The sequence below is a fragment of the Vanacampus margaritifer genome, chromosome 14 (assembly GCF_051991255.1).
Source record: "Vanacampus margaritifer isolate UIUO_Vmar chromosome 14, RoL_Vmar_1.0, whole genome shotgun sequence".
NCBI classification, from domain to species: domain Eukaryota; kingdom Metazoa; phylum Chordata; class Actinopteri; order Syngnathiformes; family Syngnathidae; genus Vanacampus; species Vanacampus margaritifer.
The window spans coordinates 4,136,607-4,156,976 of record NC_135445.1 but is presented as its reverse complement, the minus strand read 5'-3'; the positions used below and the strand labels follow the sequence as shown (position 1 = coordinate 4,156,976).

The 20,370-nt window shown below is 40.2% G+C and overlaps 1 protein-coding gene across 2 annotated transcripts in view; it reads left to right on the top strand.

The window, feature by feature from the left end:
• Nucleotides 1-337: 337 nt before the first annotated feature.
• Nucleotides 338-20,370, top strand: part of LOC144064056 (protein FAM222A-like) — a 30,093-nt gene continuing 10,060 nt past the window's right edge. The window contains exons 1-2 of one of the 2 annotated variants that reach the window (XM_077586239.1): nt 338-603; nt 13,238-13,406. In XM_077586239.1, coding sequence (XP_077442365.1) covers nt 13,274-13,406 — 133 coding nt within the window. In that variant the 5' untranslated portion in view covers nt 338-603; nt 13,238-13,273. Of the gene's footprint in view, nt 604-13,234; nt 13,407-20,370 lie in introns of both variants that reach the window. The other variant, XM_077586238.1, reaches the window with a different exon arrangement.

Here is a 20,370-nt window from a genome sequence, read left to right as displayed (position 1 = left end):
CACTTAAGTACATTTTCGTGTAAATTTTAGAGTCTTCAATTAATCTAAGGTGAATGTTGGCGAGAGAAGCGAGGTAAATTTTAGTGAAACATCAACAAAAACAGTTGGCTCAAAATAAAACGAACATAAATAAACTTTTGTTCACTTGTTCCTGATTTCCGGGTCCTTCCCCTTTAAGCAATTCCGGGAAACAGCAACGTGCTCCGTTTGACGTGAATGACGTCACCGCACCGACCCTCCCCTTCCGTCCCCTGATTGGCCGAACCGTGGGAATATCCGCGGAGGCAGCGTTGATTGATTGGCTCCGGAGGACGGAGCCGGTTTGGCCAGAGCGCCGGACTGCACTCATCATTTCCCCTCAGCGACGTCTCTCAGAGCGGGGGAGACACCACGACAACACCGGCGCTTCCTCCGCGGAGCTACGGAGCTGCTATCAGACGAACAAACGGGGTTCCGAGGGGGGTAAGAAAGGATTAAAATCATCGTGGTGAATACGTCGAGGAGTTCAATGGCATCGCGGAATCTCCGGGAAGGAATACACTGGGACTTCCCACCAGCCAGCCGCCGAGAAGATAAACAAGCCGCATGAGAAGAGAAAACTCTGTAAGAAAACCATTTTATGGACGACATATTATATATACACATACACACTATGTTACTGATAAAAAAAAAAAAATCCTGGCATGTGCTTTAATGCTTATTTATGAGCGTCACATGATATAATGATCGTAAATTAGAAGCTGCACATGTTTTATTGTAACGTGACAAGCGAGGATTTGCATCTAGCCTCTCAATGGCTCTTGAGGGGTGAGCAAATTATGGTTCGGGGTTCCACACACGGTCTGCTCAGTTCTTTAAATCCGGCCCACCGAGCATTCGCCTGTTCAAGATTAGTGTAATATTTGGTGGATTTTTTAAAACTAAAATTGGTTGATTACAATGCATTTACTCTTTTTTATTGTTGAAAGTAAAATATTTGTAATAAAAAACATAATTAATAAATATTTCATTTTATTAAAATAATTAGCAATTTTCCATTTTTTTAAATTATTTTTATTAATTTATTTACATAAATAATTTGAAAATGTATTATAAGTAATCAAGTAAAAAATAAAATAAAAATCCATTCAATGTTTTATATTTTAATACATTTCTAATTAAATAATTGGTTGATTTTGTACATAAATAAATACTATATTTAATGTTTTTATTTTATTGAATAAGCAGTTCGAATGGATGGATGAATACATAATTGGTTGATTGTAATGTGAATTTTCTTTGTTTTTATTCATCTCTAAAATAATTGTAAAAAATGTAAGGACTTTTACATATACGTTTAATCTTGTTTTATAATAAATTGATTAATTGATAAAATAAACAATTGTACTTGACGTTTGTGTATAATTTTATTGAATAATTGGTGATTCAGTTATTGTATTTAAAAAGTAAAAGCATTTGTCAAATTAATCATTTGATATTACATTATTTGGGTATTTTATCAAATAAATTGATGTACAATTATATTAGTATTTTCAAGTACCTGCAACATTTTACTAAATAATTGGCAAATTAAAAACTTCATGGTATAATAAAAAATATGCATATACTTTTATCAAGTAGTTGTTTAATTATAATTCAATTGTCAATTAAAAAAAGAGTGAAGGAATCATTCATTTATTGTACATATTTCAAATGCAGTCGCCCCCCACACGTAACTTTGTCTACGATGACCATCTGTTTAGTAATGGAAATGTGGCCCTGTAGCTTTAAAGTTAGCTCACCCCTGTCTTGCCTGTCAGCACCAGGAGTCCATACCGTGCATGTGTGTGCGATGGACGCCGCCTTTGTGCCCCTATTGAAAGGCGCCTCATGTGTCAGCAACATCTCCGTGGATCCGGAAAGCACTTTGAAGTGTTTTTATCATGGCCCTATTCAGTACCGGGGCGCCCACCCCCGCACGCCCCCCACCCCCCTTTCCCTCAAAGCGCCTTTCCGCATCCATTGTGTGCAGGCCGGAGGTGGCGCGCTCGCACCTCGCCTGGTGCACAGGGTGGAAGGTTGTCCTGGAGGCGCTTAAGGAAAAAGGGGGCTCTTTTTTTTAAAAGATGATTACTGGCCAGGTGTGAAATCCTATCCTGTTTATGGCCGGCAAAGGTGGAAAACTACAATTTAGTGGGATTACAGGGCTGTTTCGCCACCTTGGATGGAGAGACGGACAGGATGTGACTAACAGCGATGTTGTCTTTGTCATAAAAGCTTTGAGATTGTTATTTTTACAGAAGCAATTAGGAGTTTCTATTGGCTTGAAGCTTGTCTAGTCAGGGTGTGTCAAGACCCTCTTCTTTTTTTTGGAGGGCCTCAAAAAGCCAGAAAACCCAACAAATGGAGGCATTTTGTCAGTTTGTTCTAATACAGTAAAATAAAAATAATAAATAAATAATAATAATAATCAGATATTAAATTGAAATTGCAATATTGAGAGGAAAAAACCCACAATTTGATTATTTTTTTCAAATTGTTCAGCCATCTTGTAGAGTGATGAGATACGAGTGTCTTGAAATATGAGCTTTTTTAAATATATATACAGTGATGCCTCAGCTCACGAACTTAATTGGTTCCCAGAAAGTGTGTGTGAGGCGAAAAGTTCGTCTTCCAAACATTTATTTCCCATAGGAAACCATTAAAATGAGAATAATCCGTTCCCAGGTCCCCATAAAACATAATTTTCTACTAAATAAGCCTTAAAACTACACAAAATATACCTTATTTTATGTATAATAAATGTGCTATTGTATTGTAATTAACTAAGTCACACAAACGCACACCTCGTTCGTGTTTTTCGATGATCTCCTTCTTCTGCTCGACCATAATTTTCTTTAAAGGTCTTCTTAGGCTTAACACTAGCCTGTGGTTGGGTCTTTTTCAGTCCCATGATAGCAAAAGTACACTCCAAAATGGTCCAAAATGTCTACCAAACACAAACCACGTCCGCACTCAAAGAAAGGGGGTGATGAACTGGGACGCCGTGAGCGCGCGTCAGCGTCTCGTGATTTCTCGTGTCGCGTGATTTGGTCCGTCCGCCGAAAACGAGTTCGTCAGCTGAGACTATATGCTCGCGAATTTAATGTTCGTGAGGCGAAAAGTTCGTGAGCTGAAGCGTTCGTCAGCCGAGGTATCACTGTATATATGAGCCACTTGGTCAGTTTCTGCCTTGAGATATGAGCAACAATAGAGACAGTGCCAACTGGCGGAAGCATTTTTAGAACTAGTTATTACTGGATGTTGTTATACAGGAAAATACTGTTGAGTACATGCATGAAGAAAATGTGGAACGCATTAATTTGATTTCTATTCATTTCAACAGGGAAAGATGATTTGAATGTTGAGATACGAGTGTCTTGAAATATGAGCTTTTTTAAATATATATATATATATATATATATATATATATATATATATATATATATATATATATATATATATATATATATATATATATATATATATATATATATATATATATATATATATATGAGCCACTTGGTCAGTTTCTGCCTCGAGATATGAGCAACATTAGAGACAGTGCTAACTGGCAGCAGCATTTTTAGATCTAGTGTGGTCACGGAATGAATTATACTCCTACCTCAAGGCACCACTGTACGCTTTAAGAATAAAAGTTTTGAATACAAGAATATTCTAAAGTAGGCGGAGGATGGAGTCAAATTTGATTGTCAGTTGAAGGATTTGGAAGGTTAGAAGATAAATTAGCCCAAACCGCCAGTTATACTCATCGGCGTGAAATTTGGTGTTATAACAGGAGACACAAAAAAGTCCACGAACCCATGCCCGAAATTTGTCATTTAGCCACCTGCTTCCTTTTTGCTCTCTTATGAGGCAACAAAAATAATTTGAGCGTTGATGCATTTGTGAAGTTTCCTTACTGTAGTACTCCAAATGAAGCGGCCCCTTATTGGGCTCACGTTTGAGTTGAGCACACGGTTTGATAATGGTGGCTGACGCCCGTGGTTCGGTTGCTTAGCGATGTACGCCCCTGTGTGATCACCTTTTAGCTGCCATGTGCAATTAGTGGCCGGCTGCCATCTTTTGAAATGTGTCTAATTAGTCTTTTCTTTCCAAGGGCAGGGAAACGGGTTAAGGGTGGGAGGTTAAGGAGCAGGGGAGGCCCCTGCGGGTCACCGGGGACGGAGGGGGGTGGGGGTGGGGGGTTCTGCCAGGCTTATTTAGAGTCGGGCTAATCTTTGTTTTGGCTTGCGTGCCGGTGCCCCCGCCATTACTTCAAATTAATAATCCGGGCTGTCAAATTACAAGCGAAGGCATCACTATTCGCCACTCGCTCGAGGAACCCCACCCTCGGAACACAGGGCGGGTCAGTGACCCAATTCCCTCCCGCCCCCCCCTCCGGAACCTTCCGCGAGGTTATCATAAGGTTATCGCCCACAGGGAGCATTACATCCATGGGCTGCTTGGATTTTAATGATTTGAGGGAATCGTTGACCTTTCGCAGAGAAGCAGTAAACTGGAAGCGGCCTGAGGACAAATGAAGATACAGCACATTTATTATTATTTGTTGCCAGTGCTGGGCGATATGGCCCGAAAATGAAATCAGGTTGTTGTTTCTTCACCAAAAAATGCGATTGTTATCGATTGTTTCGCCACTTTCACTTTTCGAAACTACAAATGACAATATTCAAAACAAGTTTTACATACAGTGGTGCCTTGACATACGAGCAACCAGACTTACTTGAGATACAAGCGCCGTATGATGGCATGATGGAGAATTACGCTTGAGAATTACAATTGCCTTGGGAAAAGTCTGCTTGCTTAATTTTAAAGCTTACAACAACGCAAAACACCATTGCCGTGCTAACCAATAGCACCAATAGTCACAGTTTTAGAAGCAATGCATATTTAAAAACAAACAGTGGAACAATACAGGTAGTCGGGTAATATAAAAATAAAAACTCTGACTTGCACCCTAAATCCCCAATCATGTTGATGTTGGCGATTTGTGTATCTTTGTGGAAAAAAAACGCCTCATTTCATTAGAAAATGGAGTACAGCGGTAGCCACCAGCGTTTAGTACAATGTTTTAACGCCTAAAAAGTTTTTATTTTTAGTTAAAATTTGTTTACTTTAACCAGGATCCCGTTCCGCATTGTTGCCAAAACGATTCCAGGTCGGTTATTGCGCTTAATTGATGTTGTACATGCAGTAATAAATCCTTGTCGTTGGCAATGAAAGAGTTCATGCTAAAGCTAAGCTAGCTAGCTAGCTGGGGAGACGGAGGTGTTGATACACTTCTGATGCGTTTCATTGACCGTACTGCTGAACATTTGATTTGATGCTGATTAGCTGGCTAACTATTCGCATACCATGCACGATTATCCAGGGTTAAGGGTTAGATCAGCCACAAAGTACTCACAGGCACATATTCTCACAACAAAAGAACAACATCGTAAACCAAAATTAATGAAGTTCCCAGCTCTATTTATTGTTAACTCTTTTTCTTTTCTTTTTTTACCTTCTCCCTCTGCTCTTTGAAGAGCACAATCAAATGCTGACATCTTATCTGTCTGTTAAACATTTTCACCATCTGTTAGTGTTTTTGAAGTCAAGGCTTTTTTGCAAAGGTTGGACCGCGTAGCCGTCGTCCTTCGACAGCGCGCGCGCCGGGATGAGGATAAGATAAGACCCCTTGCTGTGTGCCGCTTTTACCTTGAGTTTGGTGCGTTTGCTCGAGATAAAAAAAAACTAAAAAAAAAAATTAATTGCTCCATTTTTGGGGGGATGACAATTACATTCGAATCGCCCATCCAGGTAAAAATAGAATGTTTTTTTTTTTTTCCAAGAGTGTAAACTCTTGACTTATGTTTGACTTTGGTATTTCATAAAATGCCAGACAAATCTTTTCTGGTTGGAAAAAAAAAAAGTTATTAGTGCTTTGACCTACTACAACTTTTATTTACTGGTAGTCAAAAGCACAGACAAGTCCCCAATTCAGATTGAATGCCACATTCTCGTTATGTGTTAGCATTAGCATTAAGCTAGCAGACTAAAGGCTAAGCTACTTTGTTATTGTTGTTGTGACTTTTTGTTTTAAGTACACGACGTGTATTTCTTCTAGTTTTATATTTAGTTTGACGGTAAACCTCAAAAATGGGTGTGGCATCAAATAGTTTGAACACCTATTTTTTGAATAATTGTTTACTATTTACCAAAGTGCCGAGCAACAATGTGAACCAGTTCCCAAAAAATGGTCCATGGTTGCGCTTCATGTAAAACATGTTTTCTTATTGTGTATAGGTTGGCAGAGAAAAATAATGGCAGTGTTTTTCAGCTCGGGCGCAGCATGATTTACATGCCACCGAATGCTTCGGATATCCGTCCTGGTGTTGGCCGAGGCGTGCGTTTTACATACATTGGATGGGAAACGATCAGACTTTGGGGGGGGGGCCTTGAGAGCAGGTTGTTTGATTATCCTCACCGTGAACCTTAATGTGCCTTAAAAATATCTTCCACGGAAAATGAAGAGAGAGAAATCGGCGGCTCTTCTAGGGCGCGCTGATAGCAATTATGCAAACTATTATAGAATTTAAGCAGGCCGGCTCTTATCGGCTAATCCAGAAGTAATAGATTCTATTAAAAATGTATGAAGGGTGCAGGGAGGGGAGGGGGGCGGCGGGGGGTGGGGGGTGTCCAGCAGCTGCGCTGCCGTCTATTTCAGTCAGTGTGTGTCAAACTACTTGTCTGCTGCCTCCCATTATTGAGACAGCATCCTGCAGCGCTTCCATACATAATAAGCAATTCATTACACAATAAGAAGCTTGTTATTCATTGATCGCGTCACTGTCGCTCATTGTTAATCGTTTACTTCCAACTAAATGAGCTTCTTCTTCTTCTTTTTTTTTGCGCCGCTTTATATTATTATATTAAAATGCAAGTTTGACATGATATTAAATTGTTTTGGATCATAGTTTGTGGTGTATATGTATAACTTAAACTAGGGCCTGATTGATAAGGAACAATATTTTTGGAAGCTGATGCCGATTTATTGGCCTATTAATCTTTGTCTTATGTTGTAATATCTCAAAAAAATCGGTAAAAATAATGACATTTATAAAAATAAAAAAACTGTCAATTATTGCCTATTTTAAAAGAGCTAATATCGGACGATTAAATTTTGCAGCCATAGGGCCATGATTGAAACTATTAACTCATTCACTCCCAGCCATTTTCACTGAAGCAACCCCTTTCGCTCCCGGCTGTTTTACTACATTTTGAATGATTTTGCAAGGCCCACAGAATACTGTGTTCTATTGCTATAAAAAAACATGGAACCTACCAAAAGAAAGATTCGAGTCTCTTCTTTCATCAGGAAAATAAAAAACAGATTTATATCTGTTTCCGTTTCACAGCCTTTAGCATTAGAATATAGCTAAGTTTTGTCAATATTCACATTCCTGGTGAAAACACTGACAAAAAGAGCTTGTTGTAACATGGCCCTGGCTGATCTCTTATACTCTGCTGCCACCTCCTGGCCGTTTTTTTTATTTTTATTTTTTATAACTACCTTTGCTTTAAGCCACCTTTTCATGTCAGCTCCATCAAAGCCTTCTGTATGCTCTTGCATAAATAAATAAAAAAAAAAAATTAAAAACATGTTTTTAAGAGGGAAGGACAAAGAAAGTATTTAAAAACGTTTTTACACGTTTTTGGGATTGAGTGAGTTAATAAAGGCCCTTGAAATTCTGGGGGATGGACAGGTGGCAATTACTTGCGATTGTCTTGCGACCACTCCAGAACATGATAGTTAAGAATGTACAATTCATTAGCACAATTACAATAATGTTATTCATCGACCATGTTAATCCTCCAACTAAATTGACCTATTTTTTATGTCTGCCTTTTTTTCCCCCCAGTAGAACATTAGCATAGCACTCATATGCTAATCCAGCCAGCGAGTGAAAAGCAGCATCTCAACCCCTTTTTTTTATTTCTTCCCCACTTATCATCTAATCATTAACCGAGCTTCCGGAGTGAGCGTGGCGCACATCCCAGATTAGCAATTAGCCGCCGTATTCACCGTGACCCCTGAAGGATTGCCGGGGGCCACAGGTGAGCCCGCGGGGTCAGACAGGTGCACTGCTTCCTGTATAATTTAGCAGAGCTCTTTTGACCCCCACTACCCCCCTCCCCGACTTTGACTGATGCCGCTACAAAATTTTCTTGGTAATCGTACCGCTGAGCAAAGGGTGAGAGGGTTTAATTTAGAGGCAGTTTGCTTTGCTAGCAGAGGTATCAAATCCAGGTCCTCAAAGTAAAAAACATGCCACAGTTTGGCTTTAGCCACAGGTGCTAGCTAGCTAGCATCAGGAGTTAAAGCCAAAATGTGGCAGTGTTTTTACTTTCTGGACCTGGATTTGCCACCTCTGTTTGCTAGTTAGATGTACAGTTACATAGCAAAAAAAAAAATCAGTCTCTCTATGCAGCTTGGTACCAAAATTGACCGGGTTCTTAGATTGGCATTTCGCATTGTATGTTAGCATTAAGCTAGCTGCTATTCAAGGTGACGTGGTTGTTTGAAGTAGGCAAATGTAATTCTCTTTGTTAGTTTGACAGTAAACAGCAGCTGGGTGTGGCAATAAACAGCTTAACGCCTCTTTATTGAAGAATTGCGGTTGTGTAGAACATCCAAGTAAAACTGTACTCAGGCGTTGATTCTTTCACGTACATCGTTTAAGTACAAAAAAAAACTCCGTTAGGCTTGTTGTTTGTGTTGACTTGTCATGTTCTGTACATTTAATGACAAGATTTTCCGTTTGGACCAGAAGCTAAGGTGCATTGTGTGCGGCTACACAATAAAGGCCGTTCGTTGCCATCCACTGCCCGGTTCTTGCCAGGCCGCATGCTGCGGATTGCGGAACGTGCCAACACTGGCGGCGGGCCGTGCTGGAGTGCTATTTTGGTTATCTCAGCAAAAAAGCAATGACATTGTCAGCAGCTTTCTTACTGCCAGTTTGACGACACATTAATAATTTATTCGCCATCAAAATTTAGTTAACATTTAATGCTTAATACAACCGCTATTAAAAGCGCCCCCTTACTGCTCGCCTCCTGACCTTGTTATCGTCTCACAAAGTGCCATCTCATAATCCACGCTGGGAAAAGATAGGGGGGGAAAAAATCCAAATGACTGCCAAAGCGTCTTTATCGGAACACCGTAGGGGACAGCAGATGGACGGCAAAGCACATGGTCTTTATCGCCCCCGGTGAGCCTTCTCCGGGCCTCATTGTGCCGCTTATCCCCTCAACGGATGTCACTGGAGACGGATGAAGATTAGTCGCCCGTGCACCTTAAACTTTCCGGGGCTTTTCCTCCTTATGCATGACAGAAGAAAGAAAGACTTACGCTGAACTCAGGAGACCTCGAATATGCAGTGGAGGCGAGGATTAGGTTGTTTTTCTAAAAAAAATGAAAACTTTTATTTTAAAAATATTCAACTGTTCTTGTTTTGTTTTTTTTTACTTGAAAACATACTGGTACGTCTTTTTATGACATTTTTCTTTAAAAATTATACTTATCTGGAAAATGTGTACCTTTTCCATATTCACATATGACTTCATACTTGTAAGAGACCACAAAAATGGTCTTTATCGAAAAAAATAAGTGACTTTCTTACTGAAAAATATAAGATACTTTTTATTTTAAAATGACTTTTTTTAAAAAACAAAAAAATCCAAAACATTTTGGTAAAAAAAAAAAATCCAACTTTTTTTTTAAAAAATGAGCTACAGTATTTTCGGAGAAATATACAAAAAAATCTAATTTTAATTCCCCCCCCTTTTTTTTAAATAACGCTTTCTAGAAAATTATATTTTAAATCAAATATATGCATCTTTTTCTCAAACATATACAATAATTGTATGCATAAAAAAATCAAAAAAAAATTTAATACACATTTTTCTCAAAACATTTGCTATATTTTTCTAACAAATCTGCAAAAAATGTCATTTCTAAAAAAATAAAATACAAATAAATATAACACACACTTTCTATAAAATATGACTTCTTGTCCTCCAATATATGCAACTGGTTGTAAAATAAATAAATAAATAATTGTATTCCTAAAAAATACTTTTATATGACAAAAACAAAATTACAACCAATATTTCACAGCAATATTATGCAGTTGGAACATTAATACCGCACTCAGATTTTAGGGGGAAAATGAAATTAAATAATGATTCAATAGAGATATAGTTTTTAAGCTATTAAACTTAAAGGTTAAATACAACTAAACTGTACTTAATCAATGATTCTTTCACATACAGTATCCGCTAGTGAAGGACTGTGTTGGGACATGCCTAAAAATTTATTTTTTATTTATTTAGAATTAATACAATAATAATTTATATATACGCAATAATGTCATCAAAATCAAAATCAATTAAAATGCACTGTATTGCACATGAAATGTAGGTGCAAATTTGGCTTGAATAAAAGGTATAATATGCTGAACTCAGGTAGGCGAATTAAACTGAACTCGGGAGACCTGGCATATGTGGCATAGGAGAAGGTTTGGGGGCGCTCTGCGGGGAAGCTGACGCCAGACATCTGCTTTCCAACCTCTGGCATCGTGTATCCAGCGCAGATTATCTGCTGATTGAAGAGGACCCACTTGGAAGCCCTGACCGTAATGTTATTGTAACAGGAAGAACGCCCATTGACCCTATTAGGGAGGATGTCGGAGCAACTGAGCAACACGCAGAGCCCGCAAAATGGCTCCATCAGACCTTGGGTCATTTAACCATTTTGGAAAACAGTCCTAATTGTGATATTTTTAAACCCCCCCCGCTCAATTTATGTGATTATGTGTTTCAAAAGTCCTTTTCTACAGTGTTTTTCAGTAAGCATAAGCAGTTACTTTAATAAAATAAAATAAAAATCGGATCTATTATACATCATAGCAGTGATTCTCAGCTTGTAGGTTGCGACCCGCTTTTCTAAACATAATTTCACTTTTTACATATGTAAAAATGTGGACTGCACTTCTTCAACACTGAACTTAGCGATGGGAAGGACGATATTACCAATATTTTGATACTGTACTCAAGTAGATTTGAGCTTTTTGACATTTTACAGTAGTGTTTCATTTCAAATTTTCTGTAGCTATTAGCTAAAAAAATTTTTTTTACACATTTTTGTTTTACTTGGTGCAATCCATCAATATTGAAAGAAAGATAACATGAATTCTAACCTCACTTTCTGTGATGTTTTTTTTTTGTGGGAATGGAAATGGAACTTGGCCTGGTGTTGCAATATTAGACGACGCTAGTTAGTGTTAGCATTAAGCGCTATCGTTGCTTTTGTTGTGTGCAGCGCTTTTCCACACGCTGAAACATCAGATGTGATGTTCCAAACTGATTAGAAAATACCTATTCATGAACCCATTTCAATTTAGATGGGAAAATGTCATCGCTTGTACTGTTTGACGCCATGTTATGTTCTTGCTTCAATTATCATAGGCTAGCCCCGCTGTTATATTCTCTCCCCCACCCTGTCCCAGGCTTCAAACTATGGCTATAATGAAACATTCACATCTCATTGTCTGCCGGTAAAAGGGAATTCCCTGGTGATAGCCTTTCTCCGTCTTGCTCTTTTCCCCTTTCCTGGCACTCCCTAATGGAGGGCTTGTTTTGACGTTTCAACAGGGAGTCTCTGGTCCCTTTGGACGTTAAGGATGACTTGGAAGTGAGTTCTCAAACTGCGGTCCAGGGAATCCCCGAGCTATAACTTGGGGCGCCTACAAAATAATTTACAAATAATTATGGCGTAAATACTTATATTCAAATTGCATGGGTACATACCTATGGTGACAGGTTGGAAAAACTTAGGAGGAATGTAGGATCTGGCGGCCTGAAATTTGTGGCAGAAAAGAGGATGCTGAAGAAGTTTATGTGCAACCGACTGCATCCAATGCACAGCAGCCTCTGTAAGCAGAGGAACTGCTTCAGCTCCAGACTTCTGTCACTGCCCTGCTCCACTGACAGACGGAGGAAATCCTTCCTGCCACATGCCACACTGCCCTTTACTTCCAAATGCTATTGCTAATATTATTTCCTCACTGTGACCATTTAGCATTTTGTTCATCATGCATCTTATTCTGGATTTTCAAACCGCAATGACCTTTATTTTATTTCACTTCATTCTATTTAAAAACACTTGTAGAGATGCTATGTTTAACGTTTTGTGTGTGTGTGTGTGATAAAGGTATGGCTGCTTTGCCTTGCGTTTTATTTATTTATTGTGGAGACTACTGAAAGAGTGAATTTACTTTGAGGAAAAAATCTATCCATCTATCTATCCATCCATCCGTCCAGCCAGCTAGCTAGCTATCATCCAGCTAGCTATCCGGCCAGCAAGTTAGCTAGCTATCTAGCCATCCAGCTAGCTAGCTAGCTAGCTATCAATCCAGCTAGCTATCTGTCCAGCTAGCTAGCTATCTAGCTATCCATCCAGCTAGCTATCTGTCCAGCTAGCTAGCTAGCTATATATCCATCCAGCTAGCTATCCGTCCAGCTAGCTAGCTATCATAGCTTGCTACCCATCTAGTTAGATAGTTAGCCAATTTAAAACAAACAAACTAGTAATTCATCTTCCCTATTTTAGCTTTGGACCAGCTCTGTGTGACGTATTTTCGCCAATCTGATAACTCCTCATGAATAACCTTCTTTACAGGAATACAGCCCTTTTTTTCCAAGAATATTGTCCTCTTTTTTTTGTGTGTAGATTGCACACTGTCAACAACAAGATAACCCCGTTCCCATACGATGTTATGATAACCTCGGGATTTCGCATTTTGCCGCACCAGCGGTCCAAACGGCTGACTCGCTCTAAAAAAAAAATAAAAAATCAAATACAATGTCATCGAGGTATTCAGGAGGAATACAGTTCTTCGATAATTCAGCCCCCGAAGGCAATTCCACATAGCAAAATATCATTTTGTAGGCATGGCTATCATGAGTAGAACCACAAAAAAACAATTGAAAAGACACAGGAAGTCTGCTATTATAGATTAAAGCAACCATTTTAAGGTGGCCATTTCTAGGTTTCCAGTACCACTGACTTGTCCTCAAATTAATTGAATAGTAAGCAGATGGACAATGCTAAAAAACTAATAACACTACTCCCTTTGCCCCCCCCCCCCCCCAGCAGGTCCACCCAGGCTGTGTGCAGCCGTAAAGCGCCATCATGCTGGCCTGCATTCAAAGACGGCAGAACCTGTCGTCGCAGCATTTGCCCTGCGTGCCTAAAAGCCTGGATGTCCTGACGCCACCTTTATTGCTACCTGCGCCACCACCGCCGCAGCCACGCGCCCGTAAAGGTGAGTTCCGAGTTGTGCAGCTAGCTAGCTAGGCTAACGCCCCAAAAAAGACATCTCCCCTGCATGCCACAATTTGCAGAACAGCTCGGTGTTGTTATTAAACTATTTAAACCGAGTGCGTCACCCGGCTGCCGACCAAGAGGAGCCCTGGGGGCCTGTTAGCACACGAGCTAGCACCTGGCTAGCCTCGCGATGACCCGGTGGTATATATTCTAGCCACTGGAGGCTTTAAGTGGACATTCCGCAGAACACACACGTAGGTAGGGAGGATAAGAAAATTGCTAGACCAAGTACACTCTAAAAAGAGAATTGTCGAACCCAGAGCCGTATTTAAAGAGAGTTTGGCCAACTCGGATTCAGCAGGGTAACAAGATGGCGTCCATATGTCATGTGACCAGCAGTTGAAACTGTTGAACCAATTTAAGATTAAACAGAGAATTGTTGACCAACTTAATAAAATTGCTTCAAGTGGTAAAACACGACTGAATTAAATTAATACAAAGTCAATATATTAAGTTTAATGAACTCATAATTAATTAAACTTAAAATATCACTTTGGACTGAATTAAGTTAATACAAAGTCAATATATTAAGTTTAATGAACTCATAATTAATTAAACTTAAAATATCACTTTGGATAAACTTAATCCAGTCGTGTTTTACCACTTGAAGCAATTTTATTAAGTTGGTCAACAGTTCTTTGTTTAATCTTAAATTGGTTCATAAACTATTTTTCAGCGGGCCTGGAGTGTATTTTAAAGGGTAAGTCAACCTTAAACATTTCTTGACAATAATATGTTGTATATGACCTCACGAGTCTAAACTTGACATTCTGATTACTATTCCATTTGTGGAATAAGAGTTGTGCAGCAAAATTCAACCGTTTTTATCCATCTCGGGGGGGGGCGGCCATTTTGCCTCTTGCTGTCGACCGAAGATGACATCACAGTTGCTCAGGGCTCAGGCAACGACCAATCACAGCTCAGCTGTTTTCTGAGTTGTGATTGGTTGTTAGCTGCGACCTGAGCAACTGTGATGTCATTTTCACTCCACGGCAGGTGGCAAAATGGCCGCCCCCCTGAGATGGATAAAAACGGTTAAATTTTGCTGCGTAATTCATATTCCACTAACACAATGTTAACCACAACACCGTATTCACACTAGCGGGGCTGCATAGAACATATTATTGTCAAGAATTTTTAGAGGGATTGGCTTCCCTTTTAAGATTGCTTGTCATTTAAAATGTGGCTCGCAATCCAAAGCAAAATATTGGCTTGAAAAACTCGTAAGTTGGGGTACTTGCAAATCAAGACACCGCCATAAAGAGTGTGAGTTCTTTTGCCACCTCTGGTTGTGTGTTTACCCGATGAATCACGGCACCATTCATTGTTTGATTCCTCCGCGCAGTGTTTGTGCGGCATTTGAGGTAATTAGACCTCGTTGGGTTCCAGTTTCATGCGTCCTGAGGTCACGGAACCTATTAAAAGAGCCATAAAAGCTCTGATGTAGCGGGTTCAATTGGAGTAAAGAGACTTTCCCCTCCCTTCTACGCTCCCATTTCTCCCTCGATGAAGTCTCTGCCTTTCCTGTTATGAAATATTAATTGGGAATCAGTGGAGAGCTTGTCTGCTAAACGCTGGAACAGAAGGGCTCGGTTGGCCTCGGGGCTGAATTGGGGGGGGGGGATCTGCGTTCTCATCCTGTTTACCTGCGGGGACGCAGACCCCACCCAGGGGTGTGCGCAACTCCCCCCCCCCCCCCCGCAGCAGCCAGCCTTTCAAGCGCGAGTGTGGCGGCGGGAGCTCGCTCGGTGTGTTGCAACAAACTCTTTTTGCCAGTGTTTTCAACAGGAAATGTGAATAATGATGAAACTTTTCTTTGCTCCCAAAAACGTATAAATATGTCCTATTTTAAATGCTCCCAAAGACGTTTTTATACATTTAAAAAACTGTTTTTAGAGCATACAGAAGACTTTGATGCAGCCTCTGAACTAAAGAGAACACTTGAAGCAATAATAGTTATTACAAAAATGGCCAGCAGGTGGCAGCAGGAGATCAACCAGGGCCATGTTGGAAAAAAAGGCTCTTTTCCCCACCATTCAAAACACATTTGTAAATAATGATGAAACTCGGCTATATTCTAATGCTATCTGCTGCAAAACCGAAAACTGATACAAATATTTAAAAATGTCCTGATGAAAGAAGAGACTCTTGTTTTTCTTTTGGTAGGTTCCATGTTCTTATAGCAATAGAACACAATATTCTGTTGGGCCTGGCAAAATCCAGTAAAACAGCCGGGAGCGAAGGGGGTTGCTTCAGTGAAAATGGGATTTGGGATCTGCGTTCTCATCCTGTTTACCTGCGGGGACGCAGACCCCACCCAGGGGTGTGCGCAGCCCCCCATCCCCCCCCCTGTGGCAGCCAGCCTGACATTTCAAGCGCGAGTGTGGCGGCGGGAGCTCGCTCTGTGTGGCCTCCTCACTAAATGAGTCCTTGTTGGATCCAGTTAAATGGGGACATCCTTTAGCTGCGCTTTTCAAAGCCATTTCCATTTTTAGCTGTCAATAAATGGAAAGGGAACGGACATGAAAGCTCGCAAGCCCAAGAGGCCCATTTCTGTGAAAGCACTGTAAGGAATTATGCGAACGGCAGTGGATGAACGACCCGCTCTCTTATCTCGACTTGAAAGCCAGGCCTTGAAAATGTGCGCCCCTCCCCCCCACCACCACCCCTTTCCCCCGCACCCGTGCTGCTGGCCTTGCCCGGGCCCGGTTTAGAGGAGGGAAACTTTGCCCACGCTGGGCAGAGCGCCACGGAAACAAATGAGGAGTGACACGGGTGCTGAGGAGCCTCCTGGAGCACACACACACACACACACACACACACACACACACACACACACACACACACGGCTAAGTGTTTGAGCCCGAGGTCATGCCGCATGCAGCCACCGCGATGCAATGGAGACAAAAATGGGGTGATTGGAAGCATAGTAAAGCCTCGCCTGCTCGTAAATGTTTCTGCGGAGCATAAACTAGATGGAAAATGCACCTTCCAGAATTGGAGGACAACACACCATTTCTTAAAAAAAAAATTTTTTTTTGTGTGTCTTCAGGGAAAAAAATAGGTCATGAATGATCAAATAATTGGATTATTCTACAAACATCAACGGTATACTTTTAACGAGATACTTTATGTCATGTCATATATTTTTGCTGTGTTTGGCTAAATCCTGAATAAATCCTTTAAAATTCAAAATAGCCTTGAAGGGTTGTTAAAATAATCTGATTACATTTCTTTTTTCCCCTCATTCTTACGATTTAATATGTGATTATATTTTTGAAGGGCCTCTTCCCAAGTATTTTTTTTAAACAAACACAAGCAATACATTCATCTGTAACAATATTTTATGTTATTTAAAAATTGAAGCATGGAGTGAATTCATTCGAAAAATTATTTGAGATATGAATGTTTTGAGTTATGAGTGTGGTCATGGAACAAACATCACTGTATAGCCAATTATTTCAAGCAGTGGTTCTTAACCTTTTTTTAGTGACGTACACGGGGTGAATTTTTTTTTTGGGGGGGGCCAAGTACCTCCTAACCAGCAAAAGCATTAATCGATTAATTATTCAATTGACTAATCGGATTCATTTTAATTTTGTATTGAAATGTATTTTTAAAAATCTTTTTTTTTTCCTGATTACTGTTTATTAACCAGTGATTGGTGTTCATTTTGTACTTCGTATTCGTATAGTGATAAAAATAAAAAATAAAAAGGGGGATTGATGTTGTACTATGTTACCAGTTCAGTCATTGTTTTCCAAAGTAAAAACAGATGTTTGCAAAAGTCTTATTTTGATTAAACACAGAAGATCTATAATAATAATGAACAATTACCGTTGACATGCTGAAATCACAGGATTTGGACAATTTTAAATTGAAAAAAAAAAATGGCTCCAAAAGATTACTCGATTATTAAAATAGTTGCCGATTAATTTGATAATCGATTACTTGCCGATTAATCAATTCATTTTGACATTACTTGACTCATTGAGCCATTTTTAGCAGTAAAAAGGTAATATTTTGTCCTGAATGAATTACTGATGATAACTACATAATTTTTTTTTTTAACAATTTTTTTTTCCAATCATGGCTCACCTGTTTTCTGGGTTCGGTCAGCAAACTGAGCCATGATTGGTCGTTACCGATTTCCTCAGCACAGGTGATGTCATCTCTAGTTGACAGAAAGTGGACAAATTAGTTTTTAAAGGTATTAAATGAAGTTATCAAATAAATTTCAGACAAAATCTAAACGTTGCTCTTCACGATCCCTAAAAGAAGCCGTAAGGATTCGCTGTATATGTTTGATCCGTCGCGTTTATGGAAGACGTGTCATAAATAGAGAGTTGGTGCGAGGGACATCCAAGAGCGTGTGCTCCGGTGTCAACATGCCCCCGCGTCTGCTTTTCACATTTCCCATTACCCCTCGTCGTCTGCGGCGACGACGGCGAGGTTGCCTCGACCACGGGGCAGACGTGAACAAGCAACCCTCCAGACCGACAGGAAGATAAATAGGAACGCATCCTAACATCACGGAAGCTACTCATGCGCTAGTTTGAGATATTTCATCCTGACATACGGTTTGGGTCCATTTGGGTACACGAAGGAACTTTTCGTTTACGTTGATTATGGTGACGCCATATGAGCAAAAGCGGTATTGTTATGGCCAAACCCAGAAAATAGGTTAGTAGTGACGTTTGCAATGCGAGCCCGAGGGCAGACAAAATGGCGGCAACCTCAGAGAAAAAAATGGATTCATATCATTCTTACTCCCCAAACGGAATTTTAATCAGCATACGTTGTTGATGCTAGTGAGGACACGTAGTAGTTGCAAAGAAACGTTTTGCCTCGAGTTCCTCTTTAACTCTTTCAAACCAAAAAACGTGTAAATATGTTTTTTTTGTTCTTTGTCCTTCACTCCCCATAAGTTTTTATACGTTACTTTTTTTTTTTTTATGCAAGAGCATACAAAAGATGCAAAGAGAACGCTTGAAAAAAATAGAAGTTATTACAAAAACGGCCAGCAGGTGGCAGCAGAGTATAAAAGATCAACCAGGGCCATGTTGCAACAAACTCTTTTTGCCAGTGTTTTTTTTTTGCTCCCCAAAAAACGTACGAATATGTCCTATTTTAAATATTACCACGCTCCCAAAGACGTTTTTATACGTAAAAAAAAAAATAAAAAAAAAAAGTTTTTAGAGCATACAGAAGACTTTGATGCAGCCTCTGAACTGAAGAGAACACTTGAAGCAATAATAGTTATTACAAAAACGGCCAGCAGGTGGCAGCAGAGTATAAGAGATCAACTAGGGCCATGTTGAAAAAAGGCTCTTTTTCCTACCATTCAAAACACATTTGTAAATAATGATGAAAATCGCCTATATTCTAATGCTAATTGCTGCAAAACCGAAACTGATACGAATATTTAAAAAAAATCCCAATGAAAGAAGAGACTCTCGTTTTTCTTTTGGTAGGGTCCATGTTTTTATAGCAATAGAACACAATATTCTGTGGGCCTTGCAAAATCTGTCAAAATCCAGAGCGAAGGGGGTTGCTTCAGTGAAAATGGCTGGGAGTGAATGAGTTGGTAAAATCTTTTTTTTTAATTTTTTTTTTATCCAATTACTCAATTAGTCCGTGTGCTCATCGGTAGAAAACTTGATTTGAAAAAATATTGAATAACTGCAACCCTCATAAAAGTCTATAAAAAAATCTTTGACGAAACCGCAATAGAGCAAACGATGAACCGCGACATAGCGGGGGGAAGGCTGTTTACTCACATGGAGTCCTCCATCTGGCGCACCCCTAACGGGCATGTGTGGGGGGGTGCGAGGGCCCGTTCATCACCGCTTGCCCAGCTCAGCATTGACAGGTTGAGTGAGGTGCTGACTGTTATGCAGCAAACAACAGATGACGGGAGGGAAGGCCAATTAATTACAAGCTTTTAATGACTGGACTTACCGGGCCGAGTGTGCGCATCGGGAAGGTTGTCACGGCAACCGTTCCGGGTTTGCTTTTAAACGCTGTTATGTTAAATATCACGAGCTGTAATTAAGTGCGCGCCGAGTCGCATTCTGATCGGCTCTCTTGTTATCGCAGGCAAAGTGCCGGGGATAAGGATTTCGCCGTGAAATCCAAAAAGAGCGGCGCCGGTGTTGGGGGGGGAAATGATTATCACGGAATAATGCACGAACGCCGGCGTTATCTCGCGTGAGAATCGGAGGATCCAGCGGGCCCTCGGCGTTAAGCGTCCCCTCCGGGTAACAGCTGGAGGTCGTGCAAGGGCCTTGTTTTGCCCGTAAATCAGTGATTAACTCTTAACTGCTCCCAAACAATGAGGTATCCGCTCTAATCTGGAGGGGGGGGGGGGGGAGGCTTCAAGTGTGACCACGGGAAAAAGATTAGCCTGTTTTTAAGAGGCGGTAAGCATGGAGAGGGGTTGTTCGGGGGAGGAATAAAGTTTATGAAAGACCATTTACATACCACCGAAACAAATCCAACCCCCCACCCCCCCTTCCTCGCCGAATGTTTCCGCGCTTGTGTTTGCATAACTTCGGAAACGAGCGCTCGATGCACGGCGCCGCTTGACGATTGCATGGAGGGATGAAATCAGGATTATGAGTTCGCCTGTGAAAGTGTGCCACTTGGCAGCCGCAATCAGCGAACGGGCCAAAACACCAAATCCAGTGGCATCATTAACTCATTCACTGCCATTGACGGCTATAGACGTCAAAAATGTATTAGAAATATTTCTATTAGTTAAAAAAAATAATAAACCAATTTTGTTAACAAGAGTATGAAAACCTTGATTTTTTTTTTAAATTGTACATTAAGAACAGATATAAAATTTGTGATTAATCATGAGTTAGCAATTAACTCATTCACTGCCATTGACGGCTATA